This window comes from Colletotrichum phormii (genome assembly GCF_030913505.1).
Source record: "Colletotrichum phormii strain CBS 102054 chromosome Unknown BDP81scaffold_3, whole genome shotgun sequence".
Lineage (NCBI taxonomy): Eukaryota > Fungi > Ascomycota > Sordariomycetes > Glomerellales > Glomerellaceae > Colletotrichum > Colletotrichum phormii.
The window spans coordinates 822,556-850,253 of record NW_026851445.1 but is presented as its reverse complement, the minus strand read 5'-3'; the positions used below and the strand labels follow the sequence as shown (position 1 = coordinate 850,253).

Sequence of the window (27,698 nt, the reverse complement as noted above, 5' to 3'; positions counted from 1 at the left end):
CCAAGAGAATTTGCTCTAGGCAGTCGTTCTTGGCCTGAAATGGGAGAGCGCGGGCGGTAGGGCAGCTTCGTCGAGGCATCCCTGTGTGCCACTTGGAGTAAACACACATCCCCTCTCGTAGAAGGCATAAATTTGGGTTTAGGACTTGTATTTGAGGGAGGATAACGTTCATGGAAGTTCATCGTCACGTTGACCACAGTCTGTTTCTTTCCCAACACGCGGCATGAAACGTAAAGGTGTACATTCGAGCCTTTGGTCGGTACCTTGCGAAGTAAGTCGTGGGCTAAAGCTGTCACAATCCTTCTTTACTTCATTATTACGCTCGCAATGTTAACCTGAGCCTTCACGTAGCGATATAAAAGTCTACACACGAGCGACTTATTGCTGTATATGTCCGGAGAAACGATCGCGTCTCTGTACACCCCAAAGGCCGTGCCAGTACTCGAAAATGTTTCCCGTGGATTTACAACCTGGAGCTGGAGAGACATTGTCCAACAGATTGTCTTACTTCAACCCCGACAATCCCCATGTCTCACCGAAAGACGGAAAAGACGGATATACCACCGGGTTCCCGAATACGGCAACTTCAACAGTTGGAGCTGGGTCAACCGTTTGAGGGGTAACCACCCTGCCTCCAAAACGCACCCTAAGAGATCGGCCGCCCACAACCCTCATCTGATTGGCGCACGCATCAGATCTCGCATCCACGCTCAGGCAAACAGAGGTTAAACACAACATCTTGGGGATGAGATGACCATGAGATTAAAACAAGCCCGCCCGGCTTTCATGCCGGGCCCAGAAAAGAAACGTGGAGAGAGAGAGAGAGGCTTTGTCTTGGGTTTGTGTGCATCCGGGCGAATTGGAGTCGCGCGTGGTTGCTCGGATCTGCAGCTCACCCGCATGCGATGTTGCGACACACGCGTCATAAACTCCAACCAACCTCCTCACGCCTACCGGGTAGCTCAACCCCATGCTCGAGATCGGCGAGAATGCCGCTTCCCATGTATCCATAGCATCAACTGCCTTCGGTAGTCCATTTACCGAGCTTGCTACCGCAAGTTTCCCCTCATCTTTTCCCCATGTAATTCAATTAGTTCCCGTGTTCACCCCTCTTCCCCACGGGGTAACGGAAATCCTACTAAGTAGCTTAATACCAGAGAGGTTCTGCTTCCTTGTGCTACCTCATCTTGTTCCCTCGTGGGTTTAAGCTTCTCAAGGTCATCCCAACCTTCACTCATCGTCTTCCCCGTGACACAGCGACGACGACGCCCGGAAAACATAGACCAAGACTATAAGCTCTCACCGGCGCCATGGAGACCAACAAGCCCAGTATAGAGCAGGATGAGAATACTGTAAAGGGCGAGACCGAGAGCGTCATAAAGCCCACGGCATCGAACCCGACTCCGGTTGAATGGGCTCAACACTTCACAAGCCAGGATGAGGCCTGGCACAAGGCCATGGACAAGACCCTCCTACGACGTGTAGACCGGCGCCTCATGCCGGCCCTCGTAGTCATGGTGAGTCTCAAAACTTGAATACAAGAGAAGATTCCATCAAAAGCTTCAAAAGTCCTGACATGAAGTAAAACACCACCAGTACCTCCTCAACTTCCTCGACCGCTCCAACCTAGCCCAAGCTCGCCAGGGCACCCTCGAACGGGACCTAGGCATGACGGGAACCGACTTCAACCTCGCCACCTCAATCTTCTTCGTCGGCTACCTCCTAATGCAGCTCCCCTCCAACCTCCTGCTGACCAAAGTAAAACCCTCCTTCTACCTCGCCGCCTCCTGCTGCCTCTGGGGCGTCGTCTCGACCTGCAACGCCGCCGCCGACTCCTTTACGCACCTCATTGTCATCCGCTTCTTCCTCGGCTTCGTCGAGGCCCCCTTTTTCCCGGGAGCCGTCTTCCTCATGTCCTCGTGGTACACCCGCGCCGAGCTCACCCGCCGCATAGCCTACCTCTACGCCGGCAACGCCCTCGCCAACATGTTTGGCGGGCTCCTCGGCGCGGGCATCCTCGGCGGTCTGGAGGGAGCACAGGGGATCGCGGGGTGGAGGTGGTTATTCATCATTGTGAGTGACCCCCCCCTGCGTGAAAGAACTTCAGGTCCAAAGAAAAGACAATGACTGACAGAGATTGCGACAACAGGAAGGCGTAGCAGCCATCGCATTCTCCCTCGTTGCAATGTGGATCCTCCCAGACTACCCTCACACGACCAAATGGCTCTCGGAAGAGGAGCGTGCCTACGCCGCCTGGCGCCTCATCGAGGACATCCAGGAGGCCGACACGTACGGCGAGCAGAGCGTCCTCGACGGCGTCAAGATGGCCGTGCGGGACTACCGCCTCTACATCTTTGTCCTGATGCAGCACGTCTCCCTCATCTCGCAGACGTTTCAGTACTTTTTCCCAACCATTGTCGGGACGCTGGGGTACGGCAAGATTACGACGCTTTGGCTGACTGCTCCCGCGTGGGTATGTTTGTTATTCCTTTCCAGAATAACCTGTTCCTTCGTCTAGTATGGGAGGTGTGAGAAATTTCCGGCTTACCATTACTTCACAGGCCGCGACGTTCCTCATTTCACTCTGCGTCACCTGGTCCTCCGCCAAGACCAAAGACCGCTCCCTTCACATCGTCTGCCTCACGCTCGTCTCCGCCGTCGGGAACGCCATCGCCACCGGCTCGAGCAATCTCGGCGCGCGGTACTTTGCCATGTTCCTCATGCCGATGGGCGCCATCTCCGCATGTAAGTCCTCTGGATGCAGCACTGAATCCCGCTCTATCAGCAGTGGAATCATACATGACTGACACAATCCAAAACCCCATAGATCAAATTATCGTCTCTTGGGTGGCAAACTCCTTCCCCCGCCCTCTCGTCAAACGATCAGCCTGCATCGCCATCGCCAACATGATAGGCAACACGGCAACAATCTACGGATCCTATAGTGAGTTTCTCTCCTGCTACCTATGAAACGGCAGCCCGAGAACGACTGACTGACTAACCAAAAACCAAAAAGTGTACCCGAGCAGCACAGAACCCCAATACGTCCCAGGCGGCAGCGCCAACACGGCAATCTGCGTCCTCGTCGCCGCCCTCGCCCTCGTCCTCCGCTACCTGCACAAGTGGGAGAACAAGAAGCTCGAAAAGGCGGAGCTGGACGCCGCCGTGCTGGCCGAGGGAGGCGGCGAGAAGGCGGCGCCCGTCGATCTGAAGCAGGAGAAGAGGGCTGCTGGGTTCAGATACATCTACTAAAAGGGGGAAGAAGACGAGGTTGTTTTTGAGTTCCGATAAATGTGTGTATCAGACTTAATCTGAGAGAAAAACAAAAAGATGTTGGGCTTTGTGTTTTTCGTTGGCGCCGAGTTTGGGAAAGATGGCCCCCAGCTTTTGTTGCCAGGTTTGGGAAAGGATGTTGCCTCCTCTGGAGGACCTCGATGAAGTTTTATGATACCTGCTCGCTTCAAAATCGAAGATTGATGATATCAGAGACTGGAGACCCATGGAAGGTCGATTTCGAACCTTTTCTGATCCTTTGAAAAACACATGTAAACCCTTTGGTCAGAAGTGAACGTCGGAAGTGACGTCTCTTGACAATGTAGCTCTGGTGCGAGGTCGATTTCGTCAAGCAGTCTCCGCTATACGGAATCCAGCCTATTGAGACTTTCTAGTACACGCAGATAGGGATCATACATGCAATGATATAAATTTTTGACTGATGGAACATTGTCTACTTCCTTGCTTAATGATGAACATACATTCGCATTGGAGAAGTCTCGACAGCTATGTCCCGTTGAAAGGCCGCTTTTGATAGAGTCAATGCCATCGTAGGGGAGCAACTTGACGATAAAATGACTTGGATTTCCATGAATTGACGAAATCTCTCGATGCAGGTAACACCGAAATGAGATGTTGAATGTGGCAAATATCTCCTATAACGAAACAAAGCACACTCGCCGTCTCGCCTGTTTTCCGACACGGAATGCTTCAACCCGCTCAACGTGCTTCCTTATACACAACCCCGATTTGGTCCTTACAAACGTCGCCCGCGTACTTTCTTCTAGAGTCTCAGATGGGCACTGCCTCCCATGAAGCTAACACTGGTACCCAAAGACTGTCATGGTACCTTATTTCCGAGAAAATCCAAATCTCTCCAATACAGTTTCTTGTTCACTCGGAACAGAGTAGTCTCCACCACCCCCTCACCCATGGCTCCGACTCTGCGTATCTGATGAACACGGTCTGACTTGCGTGTGCCACACCAGTCACCTATAGTGTCGATCTGTAGTAACTCCAGGCGGCAGCCTTGTCCACAAATTGTATCCCATACCGACTTGGCAACTTCCGCAGGTGTCAGCCCCGCCATGTCTGCCATTATCGGGTCTTCGACTATTCTCTGATATGCACGAGCTCTTCTTCTACACCCGCCATCACCAGCCCGCACTTCAAGTGTCTCGTGTCGAAGTGTTAGGTAGAGATTTCGGAGGCTCTGCATCCGCCCGAGAGACTCACATGCCTCTGTCATCTCTGGTGTGATCGTCTGGAACGTAGGTACAGCGAGCGTGAGTGTTAGATCCTGCGCCCGGATGCATGTCTTAGACAGCACGCATAAGTCCTGTAACGTGACTCTGGGGGGATCTTGGCTGGAATGAGAGCCGTAGGAAGGACGAATGCTTAGTTTGCGTAGCGATCCTCCGAATTTGGACAGCGCAAACTGTATGGCTGGTGAAGGTATCCGGCCCTCGAGTGAGAGGGATGTTAAGGCTGGCATGATGGCCAGAAACTCAACAGCCACATTTCCGGGTGCTCTGCCCTTCTCCCATGCAGTTCCGGGGCCCGCAATAACTTCATTATAGTTTAACTCCAGACTTTCGAGATGCTGGAATCCGGCATGCATCGTAAGCCACGGTAACTCTCCAGGAGTTGCAGTCAATCTCAAATGACGCAGTGTCGCGAAGTCCGTCGCCTTGGACCATGCCCTGAGCCTATCCGGGTTGGTTTTCTGTAGTGTCAGAGACCGCAGTGTGCCCAGTTCTGGTGACTTTAAAATCTTCAACAGATCCTTCCCAGGTATGAGACTGTGATTGGCTGCTTGCGCGATCAACGCTTGCAACTCACTCTCGAAATCCGCGTCGAATTTTCGCCTATGCCTGCCTCCAAAGACTGGTTCCAGCTCTACTGTCTTGAGGCTCGGTGATAGGCCTCCAATGAGACGCAGAATGGCCGATTCGTTTGTGTGTCCAGTGGACACCTGGAAATACTCTTTGATCGAGATGCCATGCAGTTGGGGTGCAAGAAGGAGGGCAACGTCATGGACATCGATAGCAGCGCCTTCGCTGCAATGGAAATCGAAAACTCTGAGTTCTAGCCGACAAGTTGGGTGATGCGTGCGAATGGTTTCGAGGAGAAGAGGCGAAAAGCTACTTTCATGTTCAATGACCATGTTGACCAGTCCGGGCAGGGCTTCGAGCAGTCTGATCATGGGAGTCCACGCTTCGGGATCGACAAAGGCATCGCGGAGGCGTCGGTTCTCGGGTGACTCGTGCTTGCTGTAGTATGCCCATTTATGTGTCGTCGGCACTACCATCTGTCGGTCAGGCGAGTAGAGATCGCTGTGAGGGAGCGTTTTGTCATGGAAGGTCATCCTAACGCGCCTGACATGCCTGGCGGAGTTTGTACGTCCCAGGACTGCGAGCCAGGAATCGACATCGCGCTGTAGCTTTCGAGGATGCTTGACGAGGATGTGGATGTCGCTGAACAAGAAGCCGGCGGCGGCGGCATGGAATGCTTTGTTGGTGAGGGAAAAGGAGGACAAATCCGGTCCAGCAATGCCGTCGAGATGCCCCGCGATGCTGATGAGGGTCTCGGCCGGAAGGATGTCCAATATTCTGGCGGTCATTGTCGCTTCAGTCGCTTCAGTCGCTCGGCTGGTATCGCAGTCGCAGAAGAAGCACTCGACGAGGATGAAGAAGGATAATCAGAGACATCGTGGGTGGGCTTGCGTCGACAGGAGACAGAAACGTGTTGGACGAGGAAAAAGCACCTCGGGCGAGGTTGGCTCACTTGCATTGCTTGCTAGAGAAGAGTGGGTTTGGAGTCCTGATAGGGAAAAGGGAAGGATTGGTTGGTGCAAGAACGCACACAAAGTCACCAACCAACGACAATCAGGAAGTCGGAAGTCGTGGGCCGGCTTCCAACCGACGTGGGAACGGAAAAGACGCCGGGCTGGGAAGGTGTTGGCCGAGACAGTTGGGTCAAAGTAGGCGAGTTCTGCTCTTCCAACGGCCAACTGCAGCTTGGCTGCTCGAGTACTAATAATAATAATAATAATGGAAGTGATTACCTCAGAAATAGACAAACCTTGGGAAGTTTTCCAACGGCCACACACGTAACATGCCCATGCCCATGGCGGCTTCAAGAAAGAGCCATTTGACCCAAAGTCCGCGAAGCCAAGCAGAGCCTCAATTGAGTTGGTGGCGAATGGGGGGAAACATTCGTCTGTCAGAAGGGGGTAACTAACACTTCAGCGTTGGTTCACCGGTCTGAGACACATCTCGATTAATAATGTCTCTGCTTAAGCGAAGCGGCACAGCTGTCTTGCGGCTTGCCTGGGTCACTCACAACTCCCCGTCGGCATTGCCCATCGTAAATCCGGCGCCTCTCCATCCCCATGCGATAACGTAGTGGTCAGCCAACAGCTTCCACTCCTCCACCTCGTCGAGGCCCTCTAAACGATCCACTCTCTCCTTTTCCTCACTTGGCACCCAGCTTTCCCAAATCCGTTCCACGGTCAGCGCTTTGGCGTGCTCGAAGCCTGCCTCGCGGAGACGCTGCGTCTGGTCCTGCGGTAGCTTGTAATTCTCCAGAGTAGGCATGCGTATTCTCCTTGCCGCAAGGTTGGAAGTCATCATCTTGCCGAAAGGGTCGTCGGGCCTGATTGGTTCGTAAACCACAATGGCAAGATTAGGAATCTTCTTCTCGAACAGAGATACGACTTTCTTCGTTGTAGATGTCTCTAGGTAGCAGAGACAACATTCTGAGATTAGTAGAGTAGGGATATCTGTTCTGATGCCCGTAAGAGGTGTTGCGCCGTCCTGCACCATTTCTCGGAGATCCCGTGCATGACAATAGTACTTGTCTGACGAGGATGGTTGACAGCTCCATGACCCGTCTTCCTCAACCGAGGGGACTCCAAGGATGTTTCGCAATGGAGGGGCTGCCTGTACTATACGTGCTTTCTTGCGAACTGTGATTGAGAAGTCTATCTCATGGTAGACCAGCTGAGGCCTTTTTGCCCGGGGAAAGAGACGAAACGGGCGTGTGTCGGTGCCGGCGCCTAATGAGATGATTTGTCTCTCATTTGAACCAGGTTGCGCATTGTCAGCCTCGTTCAAGAAGCTGTCAATGAGGTTGTCGAGAGCAACGGTCCTCGTATAAGTGCCTGAAATAGAGGTCAGCCTCCATACTTGGCGGAAGCAGACCAGAGACACGGACCTCGGTTAATGATTGGGAGTCTCCTCGGAGGAGGGCCATTGATGTTATCGACGAAGAAGTGTGCGTAGGGGTCGGCGAGATATCCCACATTGACGGCACTCCAACGTGAGCCAGCAGCGTCATCGTCGGTTCCCTGAATCGTCTGATCATGAGTCGGGCCCGAGGACGATGGGCCACCGCCGGGACCTCTTCCGCGCCCGCGACCGACCCGGCCACCTCTCGCTCCGCGAAGGGAAAGTAGGTTTGGTATTGGATTTCCGGACATGGGAGATGTTGTTGCGGGGGGCGGGCGTGAGGTGAAGGATGTTCCGGGGAGCAGCGTTGGTGAGTAGGTACGGGTGACGTAGGAGGGAAACTGCTAGGTGGGGGGCATCGTAGCGCAACGCTGAGTGTCATTCAGTGGAATAGGGTATGGCCCGTGCCCAGACGCCTCCAACGGTCCGGAGCCGGCTCCGTCGTCCACTCAGGAACCGGCGCCAGGAACTCCCGCAACATCGTTCTCTTCCCTCTATTGCTGGTGTCCGAACGATCACTAGGTGCCTTCGAGCTATGAAATATATTGGAGCCTCAACTCTGGTGAGTTAGGTTTAAATGACATCCCTGGCTATGAGGTTTACCTACGTTTTTGGTCACAATTTCCCTTAGTAGAATAGTCGGAGCCGCTACTCACTCACACCTTTGAATAAACTCTGGGAAATGATTCTCGTATGGTGGGTCAGAAGTCGGAACTTTCAATACGATCAAAGGGACAAGAATTGGTTATTGTAGGAGCGCGGCCTGCAATGACTAAGGAGTAAAAACGATGTAGAATCTGCCGCTGATGCTATAACGAGCTAAGACTTCTGGGATTCACAATCGCCTGGTCCGGAATTATTCTTTCCTCATCTGCGACTTCACACGGGTAGTACCATAAATACCCTCGGATCACTGTTCAAGTGAATCAATACAGCTCAAACCGATGTAGTCATATCGCTATTGCGTTTGCGTTTCTTTTACGGAGAGCAATTCTAGTATCGCGGTCCAATACCCCTGGGAATGTCTTGCCACTAAGCCAAAGAGGTCATTGGCAGTCCAGTCCGTAATTGTCGATCTTCCCATTGACCAATGCCACCAAATAATTGCGCACCTGGGTAACATGATCAAGGGGAATGTGTTGAGACTCAAAGTATGCACAAGACTGACCACTGGTAGGTGAATACTGTGAAGTCTGACCTTGAATGCTGAACGCTAACACATTACCAGTTACTGATACATACAGTTTGTCTACAATATCAAGACATGGCAGCGAGAACAATATCTTCGCGCATGATAATGCTAACACAAATGCACATGGATCTGTTGGTCCAACTCGAGGAAATTTTGCACGTAGACTTGTAGACTATAACTTCAAAGCGCGGCTCTGGATGATTGTACTCGAACTGTGATGTAGTCTTCTTGAGCATGGAGGCCAAAAAGTCCAACAAACACCGAGCGGGCGTGGCTCAACGTTTGATCAACTGGCTGTAGACGTACCTAATGAACAAAGATACTGCTAACGAGGGCCAGCGTCGCCATTAGAGGACCCCCAAAACAAATGTCCGAATCCTTTCGGATATGTCGAGGTCTGGCGTCTCATGACCGAATAAGCTTCAAGAACATGCGCCGCTATTTATTACGGCCTTGAAAACGATTTGGGAGATCGTCCGATATCCCGGATGGCATAGAGACTTTTTCGAAACCGACGAACGAATCTGATGTTGATCATGCATAGACAGACACGGGGGCCGTACAAGTTGGCGCTAGAGAAAGGAAAAGGCAGATGCGAAGTTTCATGCACCTCCTATCCCAAAAGACCAAATGGCGAACAGAGCCGTCACGAAATAAGGCGATGCAAAGCGTGGTATATTTTCAAAGTCGACAGCCTCGTAAATAAAAGTCAACTCTGGCCGGGCACCTACACATACCTGATCTCAGCGAATGGATTGGAAGAAGCAACCTACCTAAGTATAAAAGTGGGAGCCGGCGTGAAGTTGTAGACATCGCGGGTAAGCAAGCATGCACGCCAGCGGCACGGAAACCATGTAGCCCAGTCGCTTGTCCGAGAGTAAGAAGTCGTATGGCGCGGCGCATCGTCATTGCTCCGTTCCACGTTACCGCCCATCCCGTTGGCTGCTGGGGAGGCGAAATGTTCAATGTGGAAGGATCTAGTGGGTCGAAGGGGGGAGGGGGCACAGAGAGTGGCTGTGCCAGCCTGCTGCCTGGCGAAAAGCTGCCGCTGCGTCTACAGCGCCACCTGCGCAGTGACCAGTGACATGTTCAAGTGAATCGCCGCCTACAGTTCGTTTCCCTTTTAACGTCTGACACCCCTCCATTTCCCGACGACTCTTTCTTTCTCATTCATCTAAAAGAACTTCCGAACCCCAACAGTCATACCTTTCTCAGCAATATCATCGTAATTTTGATTTTTGGGAACCAAACACCCCGCAAACATGTACACGCGGCTGCAGCACTTTGCCGACGCCGTCTATAAGAGGGCCGTCGAAGAGTCTCCTCGCGAACCCGAGCTTCCCGGCTGGACCTTTTGGCTCTTCCTCGCCGACTTCATCGTCTTCCTCCCCGTCATCCTCTGGGTAAGCCTTGTCTCCTTCCCATCGAGGCCACCTTCAGTCAGGCCCTTCATACGTATCATGAACCCTTTCCCACTAACACGCGCACCCTCTAGACGACCTACACTCTCCACCAGGTCTACCCCATCTTCACTATCGTCGAGGACGAGAACCCGCCCGCGTACGACCCCGTCAACCTCGCCGAAGATGAAGGCGCCATCCCCTCCGCCGGCCCCGAGGTTCGCCCCGACGGCCCCGTTTCCCAGACAAAGGTGACGGTAGTGGGACGGCCTCCGGTCACCTTCTCCATCCGCTCCATCAACCGCCTCCTGACTACCTACGGCGGCTGGCGCGCAAACTTCCGCGGCATCGGCGTCTACCTCGTCCAGGCCCTCGCCACGGACTTCCTCTATGGCATCTTCTCCTCCTTCCTCCCCAATATCCTCGCCTCCCTCGCGACCCTCCTCTCCGCCCTGGCCCTCGTCCAGCTCTCCACCGTCTGGGTCCACATCGTCATCACCCCTCCGAGCCCTGAGTACTTCTGGAAGCGCCTCCCGCCATTCAAGCGCACCTTTGACGCCACCGCGAAGCCCGTCGCCGCCTACTGGCTCACCCAGCAGGTCGCCATCTGGGTCCCCATCGCCGTCGGCTGGGCCCTCGGCCTCGACCTCCCCAACTTCGAGTTCGGCAAGCCCAACTCGGTCGTCTCCCAGCCCCAGAGCTCCGACGCCTGGAAGAGCATCGTCATCACCCTCATCAGCATCTCCTTCCAGATCATCATCGTCATCCCCGCCCACATCGTCCTCGTCCGCGTCCAGGCCTCCCTCATCCCCGAGGAGGCCAACACCATCATCCCCTTTGACCGCTCCTTCGAGGGCAAGGTCGAGCCCCGCGTCGTCGGAGGTAAGGGCTATGCTACTATGGACGACGCCTGGAGCGGATTCTCCCGCAACGCCTGGAAGCGCCTGGTCATTCTCTACGTCAAGATCTTTGCCGTCTCCTTTGCCACTTTCGCGCTCATGGCCGCTGTTGTCATTCCCGAGATCATTGTCTTCAGCAAGCTCGCCAAATAAATGTTTGGTTTGCATCTGACATCTACAAACGCCACGTCTCAACTCTCAGGCTATTGCAATTATAATCGGTTATCCCCTCACGGCTCGCAAAAATCCGTTGATGGGAAGAAAGCGGACAAGACTCCTAGGTTGTACTTGAATTAGCATTACCACGCTCCAAATCGTCTCTAGCTGGATAGTAGTAGCTGCTTCATGTCTTCTTGTCACAACTCCATACCCCAAATAAAACAGAGAACAGAAATTGAACATTGGAATCACTTGAATCACCATGGCCATCACCATTATCAACGGAACGTGAGTGAGAAGCAAAGTCTTTCTTTCTAGTGTCATTAAACCGTCAAATGTCTTGGGTTTCATAAGTAGTGAGGTCCTTTCGTGAACAATACCAACTCCCCAGACAATGCAGTAGCGGCAGCAAAAAAAGGCAAAGTGTTGCCTCGTCAGCTAATCCGTTCTTCTCATCCATCATGTGTGTTTGTGGCCGTCTTGTGTTTGTCGTCCACCCACCCACACACGCATGATATGGATCTCTTCATTCCCTTCAACCCCTCCCCCCACACCTCTACACAATTCACTGCCACCCAAATCTTCCCTTTGACCAGAAGAAAAAACAAGACAAAAGACCGCCCAGAAACGTGCTTGACAAGCCAGAATCCAAGAGCAATGCAGAACCCTGCCCAAACAAAAGAAAAGGAGGAAGAAAAAAGAATTCAACATCACAGGAGAGGAAAAAACCTCTCCTTTGCCATTTCCGTAATTTATGCTCGAGCTTGCATGTGAATCTTTGCCAGGTTCATCATCTTCTTCTCATCCAGTATACTGACCAAGAAAAAAGGTAAAAGAAAGACCTCTCTAAAGAGCAAGGGAGTAGTGCCGCCGCCAGGGTCAACACAGCGGGGGGTATAGCGGTCTAGTCCGCACCAAGCTGTGATCTAACTTGTACTTTGTCGTGTGTCTATTCGAAGGGTGAGGGTGTATCTCCCTGGACGGTATCCCGACGTAAGGGACCCCAAAGGATCAAGGGTAAACCAGGGCATGTGTCGCGCAACTTAGGACTTCTGGGAGAAGAACCAACTGCTTCTCTTGCCAGTACTGCCCTCGTTCTGCTGGATGCTGTTGATAACGGGGATGGAAGGTCCCTGGTTATCAGCACCGCCACCGCGGAGGGGCTTGGCGATGCGGCTGCCGGCGCCAGAGAAGCTGAAGCCACCCAGTGATGGAGAGTTCAGGCCGCGAGTGCTGCCGGCCTTGGCGGCCTCCAGTCTCTCCTTGACAGCAGCAAGTTGAACCTCAAACCTGCAGAGCACAAATCGTTAGCAATGGCACGGCACAGAACAGAGGGGAACATTGGGATTGAGGGATCGAGGGACAGGCAGAAATGTGGATCGCAAGGGGGGCCGTACTTGTGGTTCGCAGAAGCCATCTTCTCCTGGCTATCCTGTAGCAGGCTCTCCAGGCTCTGGATGCGCTCGTTACGAGCAATGAGTTTACGCTCAGCAATGGCCACCTCCTTCTTGAGCGCCGAGTTCTGCTCGACCAGCTGGCGCTGAACCTGAGTAAGCTGCTCGAGGTTCCTCTCCAGGAAGGCCATCTTCTTCTGTTGGGCCCTGTTGTTGGATGACCGAAGCACATTGTTATACTGCTCTCTAGTCTCGTCAAGCGAGATTTCAAGCTCAACCACACGCTCGCAACGGTTCTGAAGATCGCGCATGAGGCTCTTCTTCATGATATCGAACTCGGCAATCTGCTGCTGAATCGACTTGCCGTTCGCCATGGGCGCGGCGGTACCAGCCTTGACTCTCTGTTGGAGATCCTCGATAAGGGTCTTCATCTTTGAGTTCTCGGCGGCCTTCTGCGCAATCTCAGCCTTCAGCTCATCCACAAGCTCCATGGAGGTGGTTTGCTTGTTAGAGTAGGCACTCTCCAGGCGAGCCTTGATCTCCTCAACATCGTTCTCCCCGAGGTTGCGAGTCAGAAGCTCCTCGTACTCCTGCTGGAGAGCCGAGAGGCGGTCTTCGAGCTCGGCTCTGCGCCGGGCATCGGCTTCGCTCGAGGAGGCGCTGTAGACGGATAGCTCGGCTTGTCTTACGATTCCTTGGATCTCGACGAAGCGCGACTTGAGAGCCTGAAGCTCATCGGGGTTGACAACCTCACCAGTGGAGCTGACTTCGTGAAGGGCCTCCAGTTGGGAAATAGCCTCTGAAATGGCCTTCTCGTTGTCGCTGAACACATCGGCGCCGAGGTCGAAGCCAGCCATCATCTTGGCCATCTTCTCAGCCTTCTTCTTCTCCTTCTCATCCAGCACGGCGCTTGTTTCCTTGGCGCTCATCTTCACGTCGAGAAGCTGCTGCTTGACCTCGTCCAGCTCCGCAGTTAGCTCGGCATTTTGCTCCTTGAGCGCATCCATGGTGATCTGCGCCTCCTTGCCCTCAAAGGTAAGTCGCTCAATTTGCATCTTGACCTCGTTCACCTCCCCGTTCAGCTTCTCATTTTCCTTTCCAGTCTTCGCATCGTGTTCCTTGAGGTAGGCAAGCTCCTCCTTGGTCTCCCGAAGAGACTTTTCTGCCGCGTTGTACTGAGACTCCTTCTCGGCAATTTGATCCTGTAGCTCGTTCTCCCGGCGCAGGAACTCGTCGCGCTCATCTTTGTCAAGGGGTAAGCTTGGTGTTCCTGACCGCTCTGAGATGGCTGGGGTCTCGGATCTGCTGTCGGGCAACAGGCGAGATGGTGTTGAAGGGCGAGGCGCCTTTGCTTCGGCCTTGGTCCCGGCTACGCCATCTGCAGATAAGGGGGCCACCCATCTGTCCTTGGGTACGGCCTCTCCGGCACGCCAGAGCTGAACTTCGCCTTCCAAATTTGAGAGATAGGTTTCGAAGGTCGAGATTTGACCTCTGGCCTTGCCGAGCAAGGCCTTGAGTTCGGAGGGACTTAGCTCGGCGTTGATCTTGGCCTTGTTCTTGATTGCCTTTGCACGGGTACCGAATCGGAGGGTGCCGAGGGTTTCAGCGTCGTTGTAACTACTGGGAGAGCAATTAATGATGAGGGTTGTCCGACTGTTACCTCCCAGAGATTCTTGGAGGATACGGGTCAACTTGGAATCGCGGTAGGGGACGTGGGATGATCTGCCGTCGGTCAAGGCGTTGATGACCATTCCGAGAGCACTCAAACTCTTGTTGATCTTCTTTGCTTCCTCCAGCGTCTGACCACTGGCGCCTGTCTTTCCAACCTTTTCGCTACCGGCCAAATCGACCAAGAAAAGCTGACCACTCTTTGCCGATCCGGTCTCGACATTCTTTTGGGTAATGGTGACGACGAAGATGGAATGCGAACGGGAAGATTCCTGGTTCATGTTGGTTGCAGCAACGGCTCGGGCGTTTCCACCTCTTCTCATAACCTCGTACACCTCCTGGACGCTGGAGACGTAGACCTCGAGAAGACCCTTGACGTAGACACCGCGATTCTTTTCTTCGTGAACGGGAAGGTTGTCGTTTTGGGGCGCAAGCAAATCGCGAATCCTCTCCATGTAAATTTCCATATAACTGACTCGAACCGTGTACTCGATAGTGCTGGGACTAGACATAATACTGGCGAAGATCTGTTCGATGATACGGGGAATAATACCTCGGCCTTCCTCGTCGTCGATGCTGGAACCCATCATGGTGTAGGATTTTCCGGCACCTGTCTGGCCGTAGGCGAAGACGGTTCCATTGTAACCGTTGAGGATATCGTCGACAGTCGATCGGATGGAAAAGTCGAAAATATCGGACTGCTTACATTCCATGTCGAAGACACGGTCGAAGGTGAAGGAGCCCTGGGCCTCCTTGGACTAGAAGCATATGAGTCAACTGGGTGCTCGCATGCGCAACGTCAAGCACTGAGTAGGAGAAGCACTTACGTCGAGAGTACATGTTTCCTCGCTGCTGAAGGAGACGATGGGCTGGCCGCCCGACGCCAGTTCCACTTTGTTCTGTGGACGGAATCGGGCCACGACCTTGATACTGTTGTTTGCGCCAGACATGGTGACGGTATTTCAGACTAAGCGAGGTCGAAGCCAATATCGTGGGATTGCGATCGGGACAAGATGCTGCAGGATAGGGGGGTGTGGTTGCGAAGCGCTCGGCGGCCGCAGCTCGGCAACGGGGGGGTTTGTGTTGAAAGGACACACACAAACAAGGCGGGTGGGATGAAATGACGGTGTGCGGATGTGGAAAGGCTGCTAGAATGACATATCGCAGGTGTTGCAGGGCGATGATGCAAGGAGAAACGAACAGCGACAGCACAAACCAGCGGCAGTAGCAGCCAGAAAGGCAGTCGGTCAGAAAGCGAGAGGAGAGGGAGATGAGTGGTTGTATTGTTCGGAAAACGGGTTTTGGGGGGCCTTTTGGGGGGTTGAGATGTAAATGACGGGACGCGCTAGAAATCGCGTAGAATTATTTGATTGTAGCAAGACAAAGCACAGAATGCAGGTGCAGAGGGGGGAAGGAGGGTCCACGGGTACCTTCCCACAGTTCCTTCAGTTCCCAGAGTCACAAGTCACTACCTAAGGCTAAGGTACTCTTCAGGCCCCATCCTCCCGGTCGCCGGCCTCCAGTACTTCGTAGAGGGAATGGAGACAAGAAAAACAGACCAATCCCATCCTGCCATGGACACTTCACGCTGGTCGTTTCATCCCCACCTCGTCGTCCTTCCCAAAGCACAGCCGAGGGGTCTCCCCGTCCCAGAAGGGCAAAGTCCCCTGTTCCTCTGCTGGAATGGACGGATACAGCACACTGACCATCACGGCAGGCATGTTGGTACAACAGATGGCCCGGTGCATTGCACACTAATTAGAGGAATACCCGGCCGAGCACGCGACAGAGATTGCTGACGAGAGTTTGCACTTTGCACGGCTGACCAAGTGGACTGGGTTTTGGGGAATGGCCATTTGGGCGAGTCTTGTTATAGTGGACTGCTCCGCTTTCGCCAATGAATTCATAATAAACAACTACGGGCCGCATGTTGTTCAACAGATTTGGTATTTCGCTACTTATGAGGTCCCAAATGCACTTCCCACGAACTCCCCTGTAAAGCCAGATGAAGACGAACCTAACGTCACCGACAACGGGTGACCCAACGGATAGGAAAAGCAAAGCACGTCCACGAAACGCCTATCGCAACATGGGGTCGCCCCAAAAGCCACTTAGAGAGGACAGCACGAGCCGAAACGCCCAATCCCCCCACTCCCACCTCATCGGGTACCCCAGTTGCTTAATGCGAAGCAGATCAAGACATATGTCTGGTCAGCCCTGGGCGTAGCTCATGTCAATCTGCCCCTCGTTTGGCCCTCTAGCATCCCCTCGCAGCCCAGCAGCTTATTCCTACACGAGCCATACCCTGCTGAAGTAAGGCGTGGACATTCTCGTTCATAACAGTCGTATGTATGCGTCGTGATAATCGTGACGACTTAGTCGTCCCAGCTCTTCTCAACCGTCTCACGAACCCGCTTCGTGTACTCCTTCCGGTTGTCCTTGTAGAGGTTCGACGCTTCAACGTTCGCTGGGGAGCCCGTGTTTGGGTCGTTAAGCAAACTAATGATGCAAGTTAGCCCCAAAAACAGCTCCGTCCCTCGTAGAGTGGCATCCGGGATCCACCGAATAGGACAGCTCTCACCTCTGAATGCTCGTCAACACTGCCGCGACGTCATACGTGGGACTCCAGCGGTTCTGCAGGATATCCAAGCAAAGCTCTCCTGTGGCGTAGACGTTCGGGTGGAACATCTGGCTGATGAACTTGACCGCGGGGGGCTTGTTGGGGTATTGCTCCTCGAACTGCATAACGAGTCTGAAAGTGCCGTCTTCGAATGGGGTATCGGCGGGACCAATAATCACGGCGTTCCTAGAGAATGCCTTGTCAGTCGCCGTTGGCACGTCCGGCAGGTTCGGAGTTTGGCCAAGCCTACCAGGTCATGACGTTGTCGGGGACAGGCGAGGCAGAAACGCCAGCGGGAGGATCAGTCTGCATACGCTACTCATTGCGTTAAGATCGTACACAGAATAACGGCATATCGAGGATCGTAGCTAACCTTGAAGTCACGCATCAAGCGACGGCGGGCGGCGGTAGACATGGTGGCGGACGGTGACTGATTACCAAGACTGAGGGGTCGGAGGATCGCAACGGCCGTCGATGAAGGACGGAAGAGAACCAGAGAGGTGGTTCAAAGTGTAGGTGATCGTTGCAGATATACTCGCTGGGTATCGAGCAAGCTGAAAATTCTGAGGATCTCCGTCGCTAACGATATGTGATGGAGAGAGTTGTAGAAAGGCCGGATGGATCACAGACGACAGTCCGAAAGAATGGCGCGGGAAGCACTCGCCTTCACCACCGCCTTCCGCTTGGGCCAATGGGTGGGTCTCACATTTTGGTCCAATCATGATAGGCGATACCAAGCGCGAATCACCCGATAACAAAACTGCACTCAAGGCCCAAAGGCCTCCAACACAAACGCCGGCGGCAGTCACGACTCAAGCCTCTCTTCATGACGCCGTCTGAGCCTCAGGTTGGACCATTTATTAGTTGCTTCTGACAGACACTCGGAGGGTTTTGGTTTACTACTTGCTATATTGTCATGTTGCTGACAGTCGTATGTTCCTTACCTTGAGGGCAGTCAAAGGTATTGAAAGATACTTAGTTGCATCAACTCGCATGCAACTAGCGAGGTGTAGCTTTTCTTCCACATGGGCGGGCTGCATTTTAGTTTGGAGTTGGACTCGTTCAACTTTTATATTTGCGCCGCAGCATCGCCATAACGGCGATCATCCATACCTTTGCCGCGAAATTCCGGGGTTAAATGACATCCAGAATGCAGGCAAGAGTGACATCGTTGCAGAGACAGCCGGAACCGGTTCCACCCCTTTGGCCCGACGAGCTTTCCGAGCGGAATTGGGTCTACTCCCACGGTCCGGGGTGGGGGATCGGTTCCCCCAAAGACCTGGGGGAAGTGACCTCACTCCTCACTTGGAAGCTCGGCCCCACCCTTGTACCTCTCAGACACCCCCCTCTCTTAAGCCGAGGAAGACCGCAGAACCTGGGGTATTGTCATCCCGCGCCTTCCACATGTTCGCTTCATCCCTCTGAAGTAAACTGTTAAGCCACCATCCTATGTTTTTTCTTCCTTCCCTTTTCCTTCTGCAAGATCGTCTCAAGTCGCTATCACTTTGTGCATTTCTGCTGCGAAACCCCGGACACCAATTGTAACATATACCACCATGTTTATGAGGCAGTCATCGAGGCTTCCGAGCCAATTCACTAGGCAAGCGGCTTCTCGTCAGTTCTCCACGCGAGCTGCGCTTCGGCAAGAGATTCGGGACGCATACATTCTTAGTGCCTCAAGAACACCAACAGCAAAGGTAATAACAACTCCGTAAGCTTCTACGAAGCTCTCATAACTAACACGGCCACCAGTTCAATGGCTCATACACGAGTGTAACTGCGCCGAAGCTGGGCGCCGTCGCCATCAAGTCCGCTCTCGAAAAGTCCAAAGTCCCCGTCGATAAGATCACCGACGTGTACATGGGCAATGTCCTACAAGGATCCGTTGGGCAGGCGCCGGCTCGCCAGGCCTCGATCTTTGCCGGTCTCCCGTCTAGCGTGGAAGCGATCACCATCAACAAGGTCTGCGCATCTGGCATGAAAGCTGTCGTTTTTGCTGCACAAAACATTCAGCTCGGTCTCTCGGATGCGCAGATTGCTGGTGGCATGGAGAACATGACGAGGGTGCCGTACTATGTGCCTCGCGCTTCTAGCTTGCCCCCGTTCGGGCATGTGAAGATGGAGGACGGCCTGATCAAAGACGGCTTGACCGATGTCTACGATCAATTCCACATGGGCAACTGCGCCGAGAACACGGCTAAGAAGTACGAGATTTCTCGCGAGATGCAAGACGAGTACGCTATCGAGTCCTATAAGCGCGCCCAGGCTGCGTGGAAAGCCAACGCCTTTGCCGAGGAAATCGCTCCCGTCACCGTACCCGGAAGGAAGGGCGACACAGTTATCGAGTCTGACGAGGGATACCTCGACGTCAAGTTCGACAGGGTACCTACTCTGAAGCCGGCCTTTGTGCGCGACGGCACCGGCACTGTCACCGCTGCCAACTCCTCCACGCTGAACGACGGTGCCAGTGCACTTGTTTTGGGCAGCAAGGAGATTGCGCAAAAATACGGTTCCGGTTCTCGAGTGTTGGCAAAGATCTGCGGCTCGGCCGACGCCGCGGTTGATCCTATCGACTTCCCCATCGCTCCAGCTAAGGCGGTGCCCATCGCGCTTAAGAGGGCAGGTATCACCAAGGACCAAGTCGCCGTGTGGGAGTTCAACGAAGCTTTTGCCGCTGTCATCAAGGCGAACGAAAAGGTATGTGAAGCGTCCACAATTGATCAATCGTGACTGACAGCCATGGCGTAGATCCTCGGATTGGAGGGTGCCCGAGTCAACCCTCTCGGTGGAGCAATCTCCCTCGGCCACGCTCTGGGTAGCTCCGGATCACGAATTATCGTTACTCTGCTGCACCAGCTGAAGCCTGGCGAATACGGTGTTGCGGCCATCTGCAACGGAGGCGGCGCGGCCACGGCAATCGTCGTGCAGCGCATCGAGTCTGTGTGATTGGCCATGTGTTCGTCGTCGCGGATAGGCTTCCCGGCAGCGTCTAGGCCGGATGGAAAGGGGAAGCGGCATGCACAAGATGCTTAGCTTCATGCGTAACTTGGGAGCTACTTTCCGCTCAGATTGTGGTGATCATAAGGGATTCGAGGCGCGTTGTATGACAAGGCGTAAAACTGTGAAAAATTGAAGGAGCCAACTGAAAAAAGCAGATTATGTTTGGATGCTTTTGGAAATACAATATCCCATGTACTTCGTAGAAAACTTGACGCAGATCATCAGTAAATGTTACCCTGGACAAAGTATGTTGAAGCTAAGAAAAGTGACCACCGACCAGCCCCGTGCCAACGTCTCACCGAGCACGTACCCTTGTTCTCCGTACACCGAAGAATCCACCTCAACTCACCTCACCTCGTCTGAGCTCGAGCTCTCACACCTTGGACTTCCACCTTCATCACAACCCGCAAGATTTCCTCGCCTCGATTTTCACGATTCGCGGCCTCGCCCCCCTCCCCACATGAAGCTTCATCTTCGGCGCCTCAAAACTTCGTGCCAACGATGTCCCTATTAATCCAATTCCTCAGCCAGATCCGCACATTCGTCCGTGCTCAGAACATTGACGAGCTCCGGAACTGGCTCCTCGTTGAGCCCAACGCAAACCAGCAATATCACGCCCTCGCGAATGAGCTACGGACGCAGTTTCGCTCATCACGGCATGGCGCCAACGGAACAAGCAGCACAGCCCTTGAGAGCACGATCGAGAAATGCCTCCCCGAAGAGGACGACGTGCCCGAGGGCCAGGGCTCGCCGTGGCCGGGCTTTGTGACTTTCATGAAGGACTACATGGTCTTCTGGCGCGACGTCGACTATGATGACCTTTTGGGCGCGCATACGCTGCTCAGCGGGCTGGTGAAGTGAGTTACCGACGAGAATCCCTCATCACCTATGCTGGCGCGGACCTCGTGGCCCTCACACGTGCCTTTCAAAGTGAAAGCAGCAGTTGGCTAACACCCATATAGCTCCTGCAGTACCGCCTTTGCCCATCCTACATATGGAGGCATGCTCCTCAAGACGGCAATGTCTCTCTGCGAGTCTCTCTCGCGTTTGACAATGATGCTGTCAAAGCGTCCTGACCTCACGCGCAACATCCGCAACGTCGACGCCGACGACCGCAAGTCGATTGCCGAATCTTCGGCGGAGATCATCCAAAAGATCTTTACCACCTGCCTAACGGACCGCTCCAGCGCGCGGTACAGCAAGCCGGAAGGCAAGAAGGTTGGCGTTTACATGTTTGCCAACCTAGTGCTAAAGCTTCTCTTCGCCGTACGTCTTCTGTCTCCATTCCTAGTGCCCTAATTTGCCTACGGCTCGAACGTGTTGACTGATGGACTGATGCCCAGTGCCGGAGAACGCATCTAGCGAAACAAATATTCACAAACATCTCCACCAACTCGCCACCACTATCATTCTACCCAGCGTCACAGCGCGTCAACTTCCTCTACTACCTAGGCCGCTTCAACCTCGCAAACTGCCACTTCCTCCGCGCGGCGCTCTGCCTCGAAGAAGCGTACCTTCAGATCCCACCACCCCTCACATCTCATCGCGCCCTGGTACTCAGCTACCTTGTCCCCTGCAACTTCTTGCTGGGCCGTCTACCCTCCCAGCTCCTGCTCTCTCGTCCAGAAGCATCCTCGCTGGTACCCGTTTACCAACCACTGATCCAAGCGATCCGAAAGGGCGACTTTGTCCTCTTCCAACACACGCTAGCCCAGCACGAAAAGTACCTCTTCGACAAGGGTCTCCTCCTCGTCCTCACCCACCGCCTCCGGCCTCTGCTATGGCGCTCCCTCTCCCGCAGGACGTTCCTCCTCACCTACGCCCCGGGCCAAGACGACGCCAACCCCTCCAACACGAACCGCCGCGCCGCAACAATGGACCTCGCAGACCTCCACGCGACATCTCAGTACCTCCAGCACCGACTCGAAGGCTACATCCCCTCCAAATCGCCCTCCTCCTTCGCACCGTCTACAGCGTCCCCCGCCTTCCTCAGAGCAGTAAGCCACGACGCGGCCTCGACGCTCGTCCCGCCACCCGGCGGAACCAAGAAGCTGCGCCCCAACGAGGGACTGGTCTGGGGCAACTCCCCAGTCGAGATGGACGACGTGGAGATGAACGTATCGGTGCTGATCCAGCTCGGTTTCATGCACGGCTTCATTGCGCATTCGCAGGGGAGGTTCGCCGTCATGGGCGCCACGAAGAAGAGCCCCGTGTTGGCTGGGTGGCCGACGCCGTGGACGGCTATTCGGGAGAGGCAGTACGAAGAGGACCTGGACTTGGATCATGTGCCTGGGTGGGTGAAGGGTTGAGCGAAGCAATCATTGCAGGACTATCTCAAGTGGCGAGCTTGAAAGCGCTTTTGGGGAGAATCATGGTTTCTATATAGATGCTGGAGCTTACCGATTCATGGAAAAGGAAGAAATGATACCCTATTCGCATCTAAGCCCCGCATGTTGACTAGATTATTTTCGGTGTGGTCTGCTCAAGACGCACTCGTGGAATTGACCAGTCGGGCAAGGTGTGAAATCCTGGAACTGATGGTCTAATTCTACGCAAACAGTAAATGATGAGGACTTGTGTTAGGTCACCGCGCGAAGTTCCCGTCTACTGGGGCTGGTATCGCCAATGTCAGATAGCGCTTTCTCCTCGTCTTCACGTCAATCAGGGTGTCTTGACCGAGGTGGGGCGGCAGGCCAAGATCAATATCAACACCATCAACCACGCAGGCAAAAAAAGGATGGAGAGCATCGATGTCCAGGTCGGCAATCACTCTGACCCGACAGGAACATGGAATGCAAGAAGGGTATGTCAATGGAGATGGAGATGGCTGCCGTCTAGACAGGCAAAATCATCATGTTAAAATCTATCTATGGATGGGCATGTAGCGAGTCCTTGCAGCGCCGTGGAAGACGAATTTGACGATACATCGTCTAAAAATCACCGCCAGGCATCGACATCATCACTTGAAACTAGTCCAAAGTACCCAACAAGCGTCCGCGTCTGCGTCCGAGGTAGGTAGTCGTCACTCCAACACAGCACAAGTAGCCTTCTTCACCACGACCCAAACAAGGGGCCGCAAGCAATGAAAGCAAAACAAATCTCCATCGAGAAGAATAAGGGTTTCAAAAATTCCCTAGCCGGCCGAAGCCAACTAGGAGTGGTCATAGTTATAGTTTTCAACTAGCAAAAACACGATCTCGGACGAATCCTCACTGATACGCGTAAAGCCCTTGCACTCAGATGAAGAAGAGAAAAGAAGAAAAAAAAGGACTGAAAATCGGGCGTGGGGTCGAGGGGATTTTATAGGTAGCTGCTCTTCCAGCGTCCACAAGGGTGCGCGGGAGGCAGCCGCGGTACGTTCCTTTGGCCTCAGCGGCCTCAGTGGCCTGAGCCTCACAACCTAAGGTCCTCAGTGCCTGTCTCCATTGCTCCCAGTCTCCAGATGAACCACCCTGTCGTGCCTGTGCCACACCTTTCCATTTTTGACGCCTCAGTCCCCACTTGAAACAGTTCAGGGGAAGAGGAAACACTGCAGGAATGGAATGCGAAGCTGTCAGCACCCGTCCCCCGGTACGTACCCGCACCGAAGCTCCGTGGCCGCCGACTTCACATCTCGAAACCTGAAGCACGCGCGCGCGGGGACCTGAAGTCATTGACAAGAGTCCGACATGCGAATATCGCCGACGCTGCCAAAATGCTCTCATTCATCCTGATTCAGAATCGCCAGTATGTCCAGTCGCCTCCGATGCAGAGAACGTGTAGAGAAAAAGCTCCCGCTGACATATCGCCCGCGCCATCCAGGGGCAAGACCCGTCTCGCGAAGTGGTACGCACCCTACAGCGACGATGAGAAGATCAAGATGAAGGGCGAGGTACGAACGCTCCCATCCCAATAACACGTCGCATCCTCAAATGGACATTACTCTAACAACGTCACTCCCCGTAAACAGGTCCACCGCCTCGTCGCCCCCCGAGACCAAAAATACCAGTCCAACTTCGTCGAGTTCCGCAACAACAAGATCGTCTACCGCCGCTACGCAGGCCTCTTCTTCTGCGCCTGCGTCGACACAAACGACAACGAGCTCGCCTTCCTCGAGGCCATCCACTTTTTCGTCGAGGTACTCGACGCCTTCTTCGGCAACGTCTGCGAGCTCGACCTCGTCTTCAACTTTTACAAGGTCTACGCCATCCTCGACGAGGTCTTCTTGGCCGGCGAGATTGAGGAGACGAGCAAGCAGGTTGTCTTGACGAGGTTAGAACACTTGGATAAATTAGAATGAGTAAACTGTCCGGCGTGAAGGATTCCCGGCACGGTCCGGTGTTGTAGAAGACTGGAGGGGTCGCGCTCGTCCGGTCTGGGGCTTAATCACGTTTGGAGACTGGCGGACTTCTGCACTGTCATATATGGGCGTACGGGTGGGCTGGAGTCTGGAGTTTCGCCAAGAGCAATACGCACGCGACTGGCTGCAACGTCATTTGACAAACTTTTGATTTCGTGGGAAATAATGCTATGTAAAGCAATTTCAGGGATAACCTCCCCTACTGGAATCAAAAAAACGGTGCATCATCTTCTCCCTGTAATCTCAACCCAGCTGTCCTTGAAGAAACCTGCTGGGCAAAATTCCGAGGAGATGATACGGCTAGATGCTCGGAAGCATCCTTGATACATCTTCGGGACGTGAGAAAGACGTCCACATCGGCAAATGCAGTCAGGCTGCACACCCATCCGACTGCCCAATGCAAAATACTACGGAACCACCCAAAAGGCCAAAGATAAGTCCTCCGATTCCCAGTCCCAAGCAAGTGTTACTCGGGCGAGGCCTGAGAGGCCATTTCACGCCCGAGCTATGGAACGCAATCCAGACGCGTATGAAAGAAAAGAAGAAGCAAATGCCGACGGCCGAGCTCGGAGAACATGACCCAACCTCCTGAATAATGAAGAGGTGTAAGAGCCGGCATTCAATCGTGGGCCAAGGTTACTTGGTCAACGACAGATCCGCAGCTCCAAAGTCGACGGGAAATGTGTAAGAATATTGTAGGCAGGTCAATCAGTGCCGGGGTTCAAGTTCAAAGTATCTGGCCGATGATTGCCAGATCGGAGCGAGTTGAAAGCAGCTGGGTAGCCTTCGAATGCAAGGCTACTCGTTCACCTTCGGAGTGGTAGGGGGTTCCTCCGCCTCCTTCTCCTCAGCCTCATACATCTCAACAGCGGTGCGTCGGCGAGCAATGTTTAGGTAAACGTTATCGTGCTCTCTGCCTCGGAACAGGGCCAAGACGGCAGGATCGTATGGAGGGACTCTCTGAAGAGGCTTCGGGGTTTGCAAGGGGACAATTGCCTCCTTCGTGTGAATAGAGTAATGGTCCACCTCAATGGGGCTGCTTGGAGCTTGGTCCATTCCCTCAGGGGCGTCTTCCATGTAAACATCGTCGTCGCCATCGTTGCCATTGTCGTAATCATCCCAATCGGGGACATCGGGTATGATGCTTCGGTAGGAAGTCACAGGCGGCGGGGAAGAAGACGGCATGATCATACTTGCACCGTTCGGCTGAGTGCCGACCATGGCCTCGACAGCATCTGGCTTCGCTTGGAAGAACAGATCTTTCTCCAACGCCGCAAGGAGGTCATCCGCCTCAATGCCAGCTTGCTTCCACTGTGTATCGGTCACTTTCTTGCGCTCCATAGCTTCGGCTGAGTCCATAGCTCCGCCTGTCTCCATGGGAATATCCTCGGATGCGCCAGCTTGCTTCGCCTTTATGTCGACGCCCAAGTCTTTCTTGCCAGGTCCAAGGTTTTGCGTAATCTGGTCCACGGGAGCAACTTGCTGTTTCTCTTTGGGAGATATATCGACGTCGTCCCAGGGCAGGCCACTAGCAAAAGGGTCTTCGTGCCGCTGTCTCTTCGCCGGTCGCTGTCTCTTCGCTGGTCTTTCGATGTCGTCCCAGGGAGAGAGTCTACCGTCGTCAGTGCGCCGTTTGTTCAGGCGGGATGACAGCTTCGCCTCTTTTTCGCCCACGTTCCTAGCTGGAATCTCCTCTGCGGATTTCTTGAGATCCGAATGACCGATCCTCTCCGATTCCTTAGGGCGATAGGCAAGATGGAGATGACGGTTCTCACTAGGGCGGTATCTATCGTCAAGACGGCGGGAAGTATCAGGACGGTACGTGTCGATAGATTGGCGAGGGTCGTTGGGGCGGTATGTGTCGACGCGTTGGCGGGGTCTTTCTGGATGGTAACTATCATCCGCAAGGTGGGAGTCGATAAGGCGACTGGATCCGGAACGAGAGCGATGTCCGACTGGTTTAGAGTTGCTTCCAGACCGAGAAGGGCCTACAGCAGACTCTTGGAAGTCGGGTGATTCGTCTTGGTGTCTGCTAGGCCTGGTTTGCAAAAGTCGGGCTCGCTCCTCATTCATATAGGGGCCACTGGCACTCGAACTTTTGCTGGTAGATCTGGAGTGACTGTGCTTTCTCGATGAGCTCTGTCTCAGGTCTTCGCTCGACATCGGCGGGTTTTGAGGCCGTTGTCGGAGTGAATCGGTGGAAGTGGTAGCTTGCTTCCGAGGACAGTCCTGGACAAGGTGATCTCTATGCTCTCCACAGGTGCGGCAGACGTAGTTCTTTGGGACGAAAGGTTTCTTTGAGGAGTTCGAGGTACAGTGATGAATGAAGTGACCTGTGTTGGCAAGGTTCTCGTTAGTTTTCCGACGACTTTTCTCTCGACTTCATTCTCAGCTACCTGGTATTCCGCAGAGTCTGCATACGTAACCAGCACGAGGTGTCTGCTCGTTTGAAGACGAAGTCTCGGGCGGTGGTGTTCCGGACTTGAGCTTGTCCAATTGGGCAAGGAGCTTCTGTCGACGACTGAGATGGGAATCTTCAGGGTCAGAGTGTATATTTCCTGAATCCCGGATCCCCGGGATCGGCTCGTTTGCTTGGTTGGAAAGCCTAGCAGGTTGGGACAAATCTGGCAGGCACGTTGCCAAGACTGCCTCCTTTGGGGCAGATGAGTTCTTCACCTTGCGGTGCACACTACGTAATTTGTAGTTAATCTCGATCTCTCGTCTGGCAAGGTTGAAGGTCCGAGTATCTTTGGGTCGGTCTCTGAGGTAGTCTTCCTTGTGCTGATTAAAGGCGTTGAGCACGAGATGCTTTTCGTACTTCCTAGTGCTTAGGTAGTCGCAAGCATCTCGAATGACCCTGGAAGAGGCTGTGTGACCCGTAAGACCCAGAAAAGGAATCTGCTTTGCAAGCCACTTGGTGTAAAGTTCCAGAGGCTTCTTGTCTTCAATGTCCCTTGAGTATCGGTGAGTCAACTCCCACTCGATGTCTCTTTGGTCCAGGCTGTAGAACTCTCGAGGGTGCATCTCAAGGATGAGGAGCTTCGAGTCCGCCATCTTTGTTCGCTGTGGAAGTGTCAGAGAAAGCATGACGAGAGAGCAAGTGAGGTACTGGCCTTTCAGAGGTGAAACTGCCGTGAAATTTCTTGCTCGTCCTTGGAACCCCCTCGCTCCTTCCGGGGCTAGAAGCTGGCTGGACGTGAGAAAAACCAAGCCGTGGGGCAGCACACAGAGGGAGATCCGCCGTGAAAGGAGCAGAATTTGAACGGAGAAGTAAAAGATCGTGACGAGAATAGGGGAAAGGTCTTCAGAATAATTGGGGAAAAGAGCTCATCCGGTAGCCGCTTTGCTCTGAGATGCAACTATGTGATGTGTTGAGGATATCGTGAATTTAGTGGACCGCTTGGTAACCGATAACTGCAGCTAGTATTTGTTGTGAACGGAAAGCTCGTTCAGAGCAGGCCCCGGTACGAGAGGAAAAAGGGATGGAGGCCACCTAGGTAGTACCTAGGCAAGGCAGATATG

General features: G+C 53.8%; 10 protein-coding genes across 10 annotated transcripts; 5 read left to right on the top strand and 5 right to left on the bottom strand.

The window, feature by feature from the left end:
• The first annotated feature begins 1,039 nt into the window (after positions 1-1,039).
• Positions 1,040-3,690, top strand: BDP81DRAFT_341095 (major facilitator superfamily transporter). The gene is made up of 6 exons (XM_060586030.1): positions 1,040-1,517; positions 1,597-2,073; positions 2,150-2,473; positions 2,562-2,745; positions 2,828-2,944; positions 3,017-3,690. The coding sequence occupies exons 1-6, from the start codon at positions 1,311-1,313 to the stop codon at positions 3,250-3,252; spliced, it is 1,545 nt and encodes a 514-aa protein (XP_060449647.1). The 5' UTR covers positions 1,040-1,310; the 3' UTR covers positions 3,253-3,690.
• A 424-nt stretch (positions 3,691-4,114) lies between these two features.
• BDP81DRAFT_457958 (uncharacterized protein) lies at positions 4,115-5,896 on the bottom strand (the record flags this gene model as incomplete). The annotated part of the gene is made up of 2 exons (XM_060593351.1): positions 4,115-4,365; positions 4,432-5,896. The coding sequence occupies 2 exons, from the start codon at positions 5,894-5,896 to the stop codon at positions 4,115-4,117; spliced, it is 1,716 nt and encodes a 571-aa protein (XP_060449646.1).
• A 346-nt stretch (positions 5,897-6,242) lies between these two features.
• Positions 6,243-7,843, bottom strand: BDP81DRAFT_126444 (leucine carboxyl methyltransferase). Its single transcript, XM_060581677.1, has 3 exons — positions 7,492-7,843; positions 6,619-7,438; positions 6,243-6,539 (listed from the first exon to the last, which is right to left on the bottom strand). Exons 1-3 carry the CDS (start codon positions 7,754-7,756, stop codon positions 6,521-6,523), a joined length of 1,104 nt encoding a protein of 367 aa, XP_060449645.1. The 5' UTR covers positions 7,757-7,843; the 3' UTR covers positions 6,243-6,520.
• Positions 7,844-9,959: 2,116 nt separating this feature from the next.
• BDP81DRAFT_457956 (ubiquitin carrier protein) lies at positions 9,960-11,149 on the top strand (the record flags this gene model as incomplete). The annotated part of the gene is made up of 2 exons (XM_060593350.1): positions 9,960-10,100; positions 10,193-11,149. The coding sequence occupies 2 exons, from the start codon at positions 9,960-9,962 to the stop codon at positions 11,147-11,149; spliced, it is 1,098 nt and encodes a 365-aa protein (XP_060449644.1).
• A 1,049-nt stretch (positions 11,150-12,198) lies between these two features.
• On the bottom strand, positions 12,199-15,167 carry BDP81DRAFT_390345 (kinesin heavy chain; the record flags this gene model as incomplete). Its single annotated transcript, XM_060587383.1, has 3 exons — positions 12,199-12,445; positions 12,553-14,975; positions 15,045-15,167. 3 exons carry the CDS (start codon positions 15,165-15,167, stop codon positions 12,199-12,201), a joined length of 2,793 nt encoding a protein of 930 aa, XP_060449643.1.
• Positions 15,168-16,592: 1,425 nt separating this feature from the next.
• On the bottom strand, positions 16,593-17,252 carry BDP81DRAFT_457954 (ubiquitin-conjugating enzyme E2 2; the record flags this gene model as incomplete). The annotated part of the gene is made up of 4 exons (XM_060593349.1): positions 16,593-16,716; positions 16,799-17,023; positions 17,088-17,152; positions 17,211-17,252. The coding sequence occupies 4 exons, from the start codon at positions 17,250-17,252 to the stop codon at positions 16,593-16,595; spliced, it is 456 nt and encodes a 151-aa protein (XP_060449642.1).
• Positions 17,253-18,242: 990 nt separating this feature from the next.
• BDP81DRAFT_417911 (acetyl-CoA acetyltransferase) lies at positions 18,243-20,102 on the top strand. The gene is made up of 3 exons (XM_060589663.1): positions 18,243-18,534; positions 18,590-19,534; positions 19,586-20,102. The coding sequence occupies exons 1-3, from the start codon at positions 18,394-18,396 to the stop codon at positions 19,781-19,783; spliced, it is 1,284 nt and encodes a 427-aa protein (XP_060449641.1). The 5' UTR covers positions 18,243-18,393; the 3' UTR covers positions 19,784-20,102.
• A 183-nt stretch (positions 20,103-20,285) lies between these two features.
• On the top strand, positions 20,286-22,578 carry BDP81DRAFT_366719 (PCI domain-containing protein). The gene is made up of 3 exons (XM_060586525.1): positions 20,286-20,694; positions 20,800-21,103; positions 21,181-22,578. Exons 1-3 carry the CDS (start codon positions 20,339-20,341, stop codon positions 22,144-22,146), a joined length of 1,626 nt encoding a protein of 541 aa, XP_060449640.1. The 5' UTR covers positions 20,286-20,338; the 3' UTR covers positions 22,147-22,578.
• Positions 22,579-23,452: 874 nt separating this feature from the next.
• BDP81DRAFT_366718 (adaptor protein complex AP-2 small subunit) lies at positions 23,453-24,572 on the top strand. The gene is made up of 2 exons (XM_060586524.1): positions 23,453-23,708; positions 23,787-24,572. The coding sequence occupies exons 1-2, from the start codon at positions 23,532-23,534 to the stop codon at positions 24,114-24,116; spliced, it is 507 nt and encodes a 168-aa protein (XP_060449639.1). The 5' UTR covers positions 23,453-23,531; the 3' UTR covers positions 24,117-24,572.
• Positions 24,573-24,974: 402 nt separating this feature from the next.
• BDP81DRAFT_504333 (uncharacterized protein) lies at positions 24,975-27,230 on the bottom strand (the record flags this gene model as incomplete). The annotated part of the gene is made up of 2 exons (XM_060595621.1): positions 24,975-26,471; positions 26,598-27,230. 2 exons carry the CDS (start codon positions 27,228-27,230, stop codon positions 24,975-24,977), a joined length of 2,130 nt encoding a protein of 709 aa, XP_060449638.1.
• Positions 27,231-27,698: the final 468 nt, after the last annotated feature.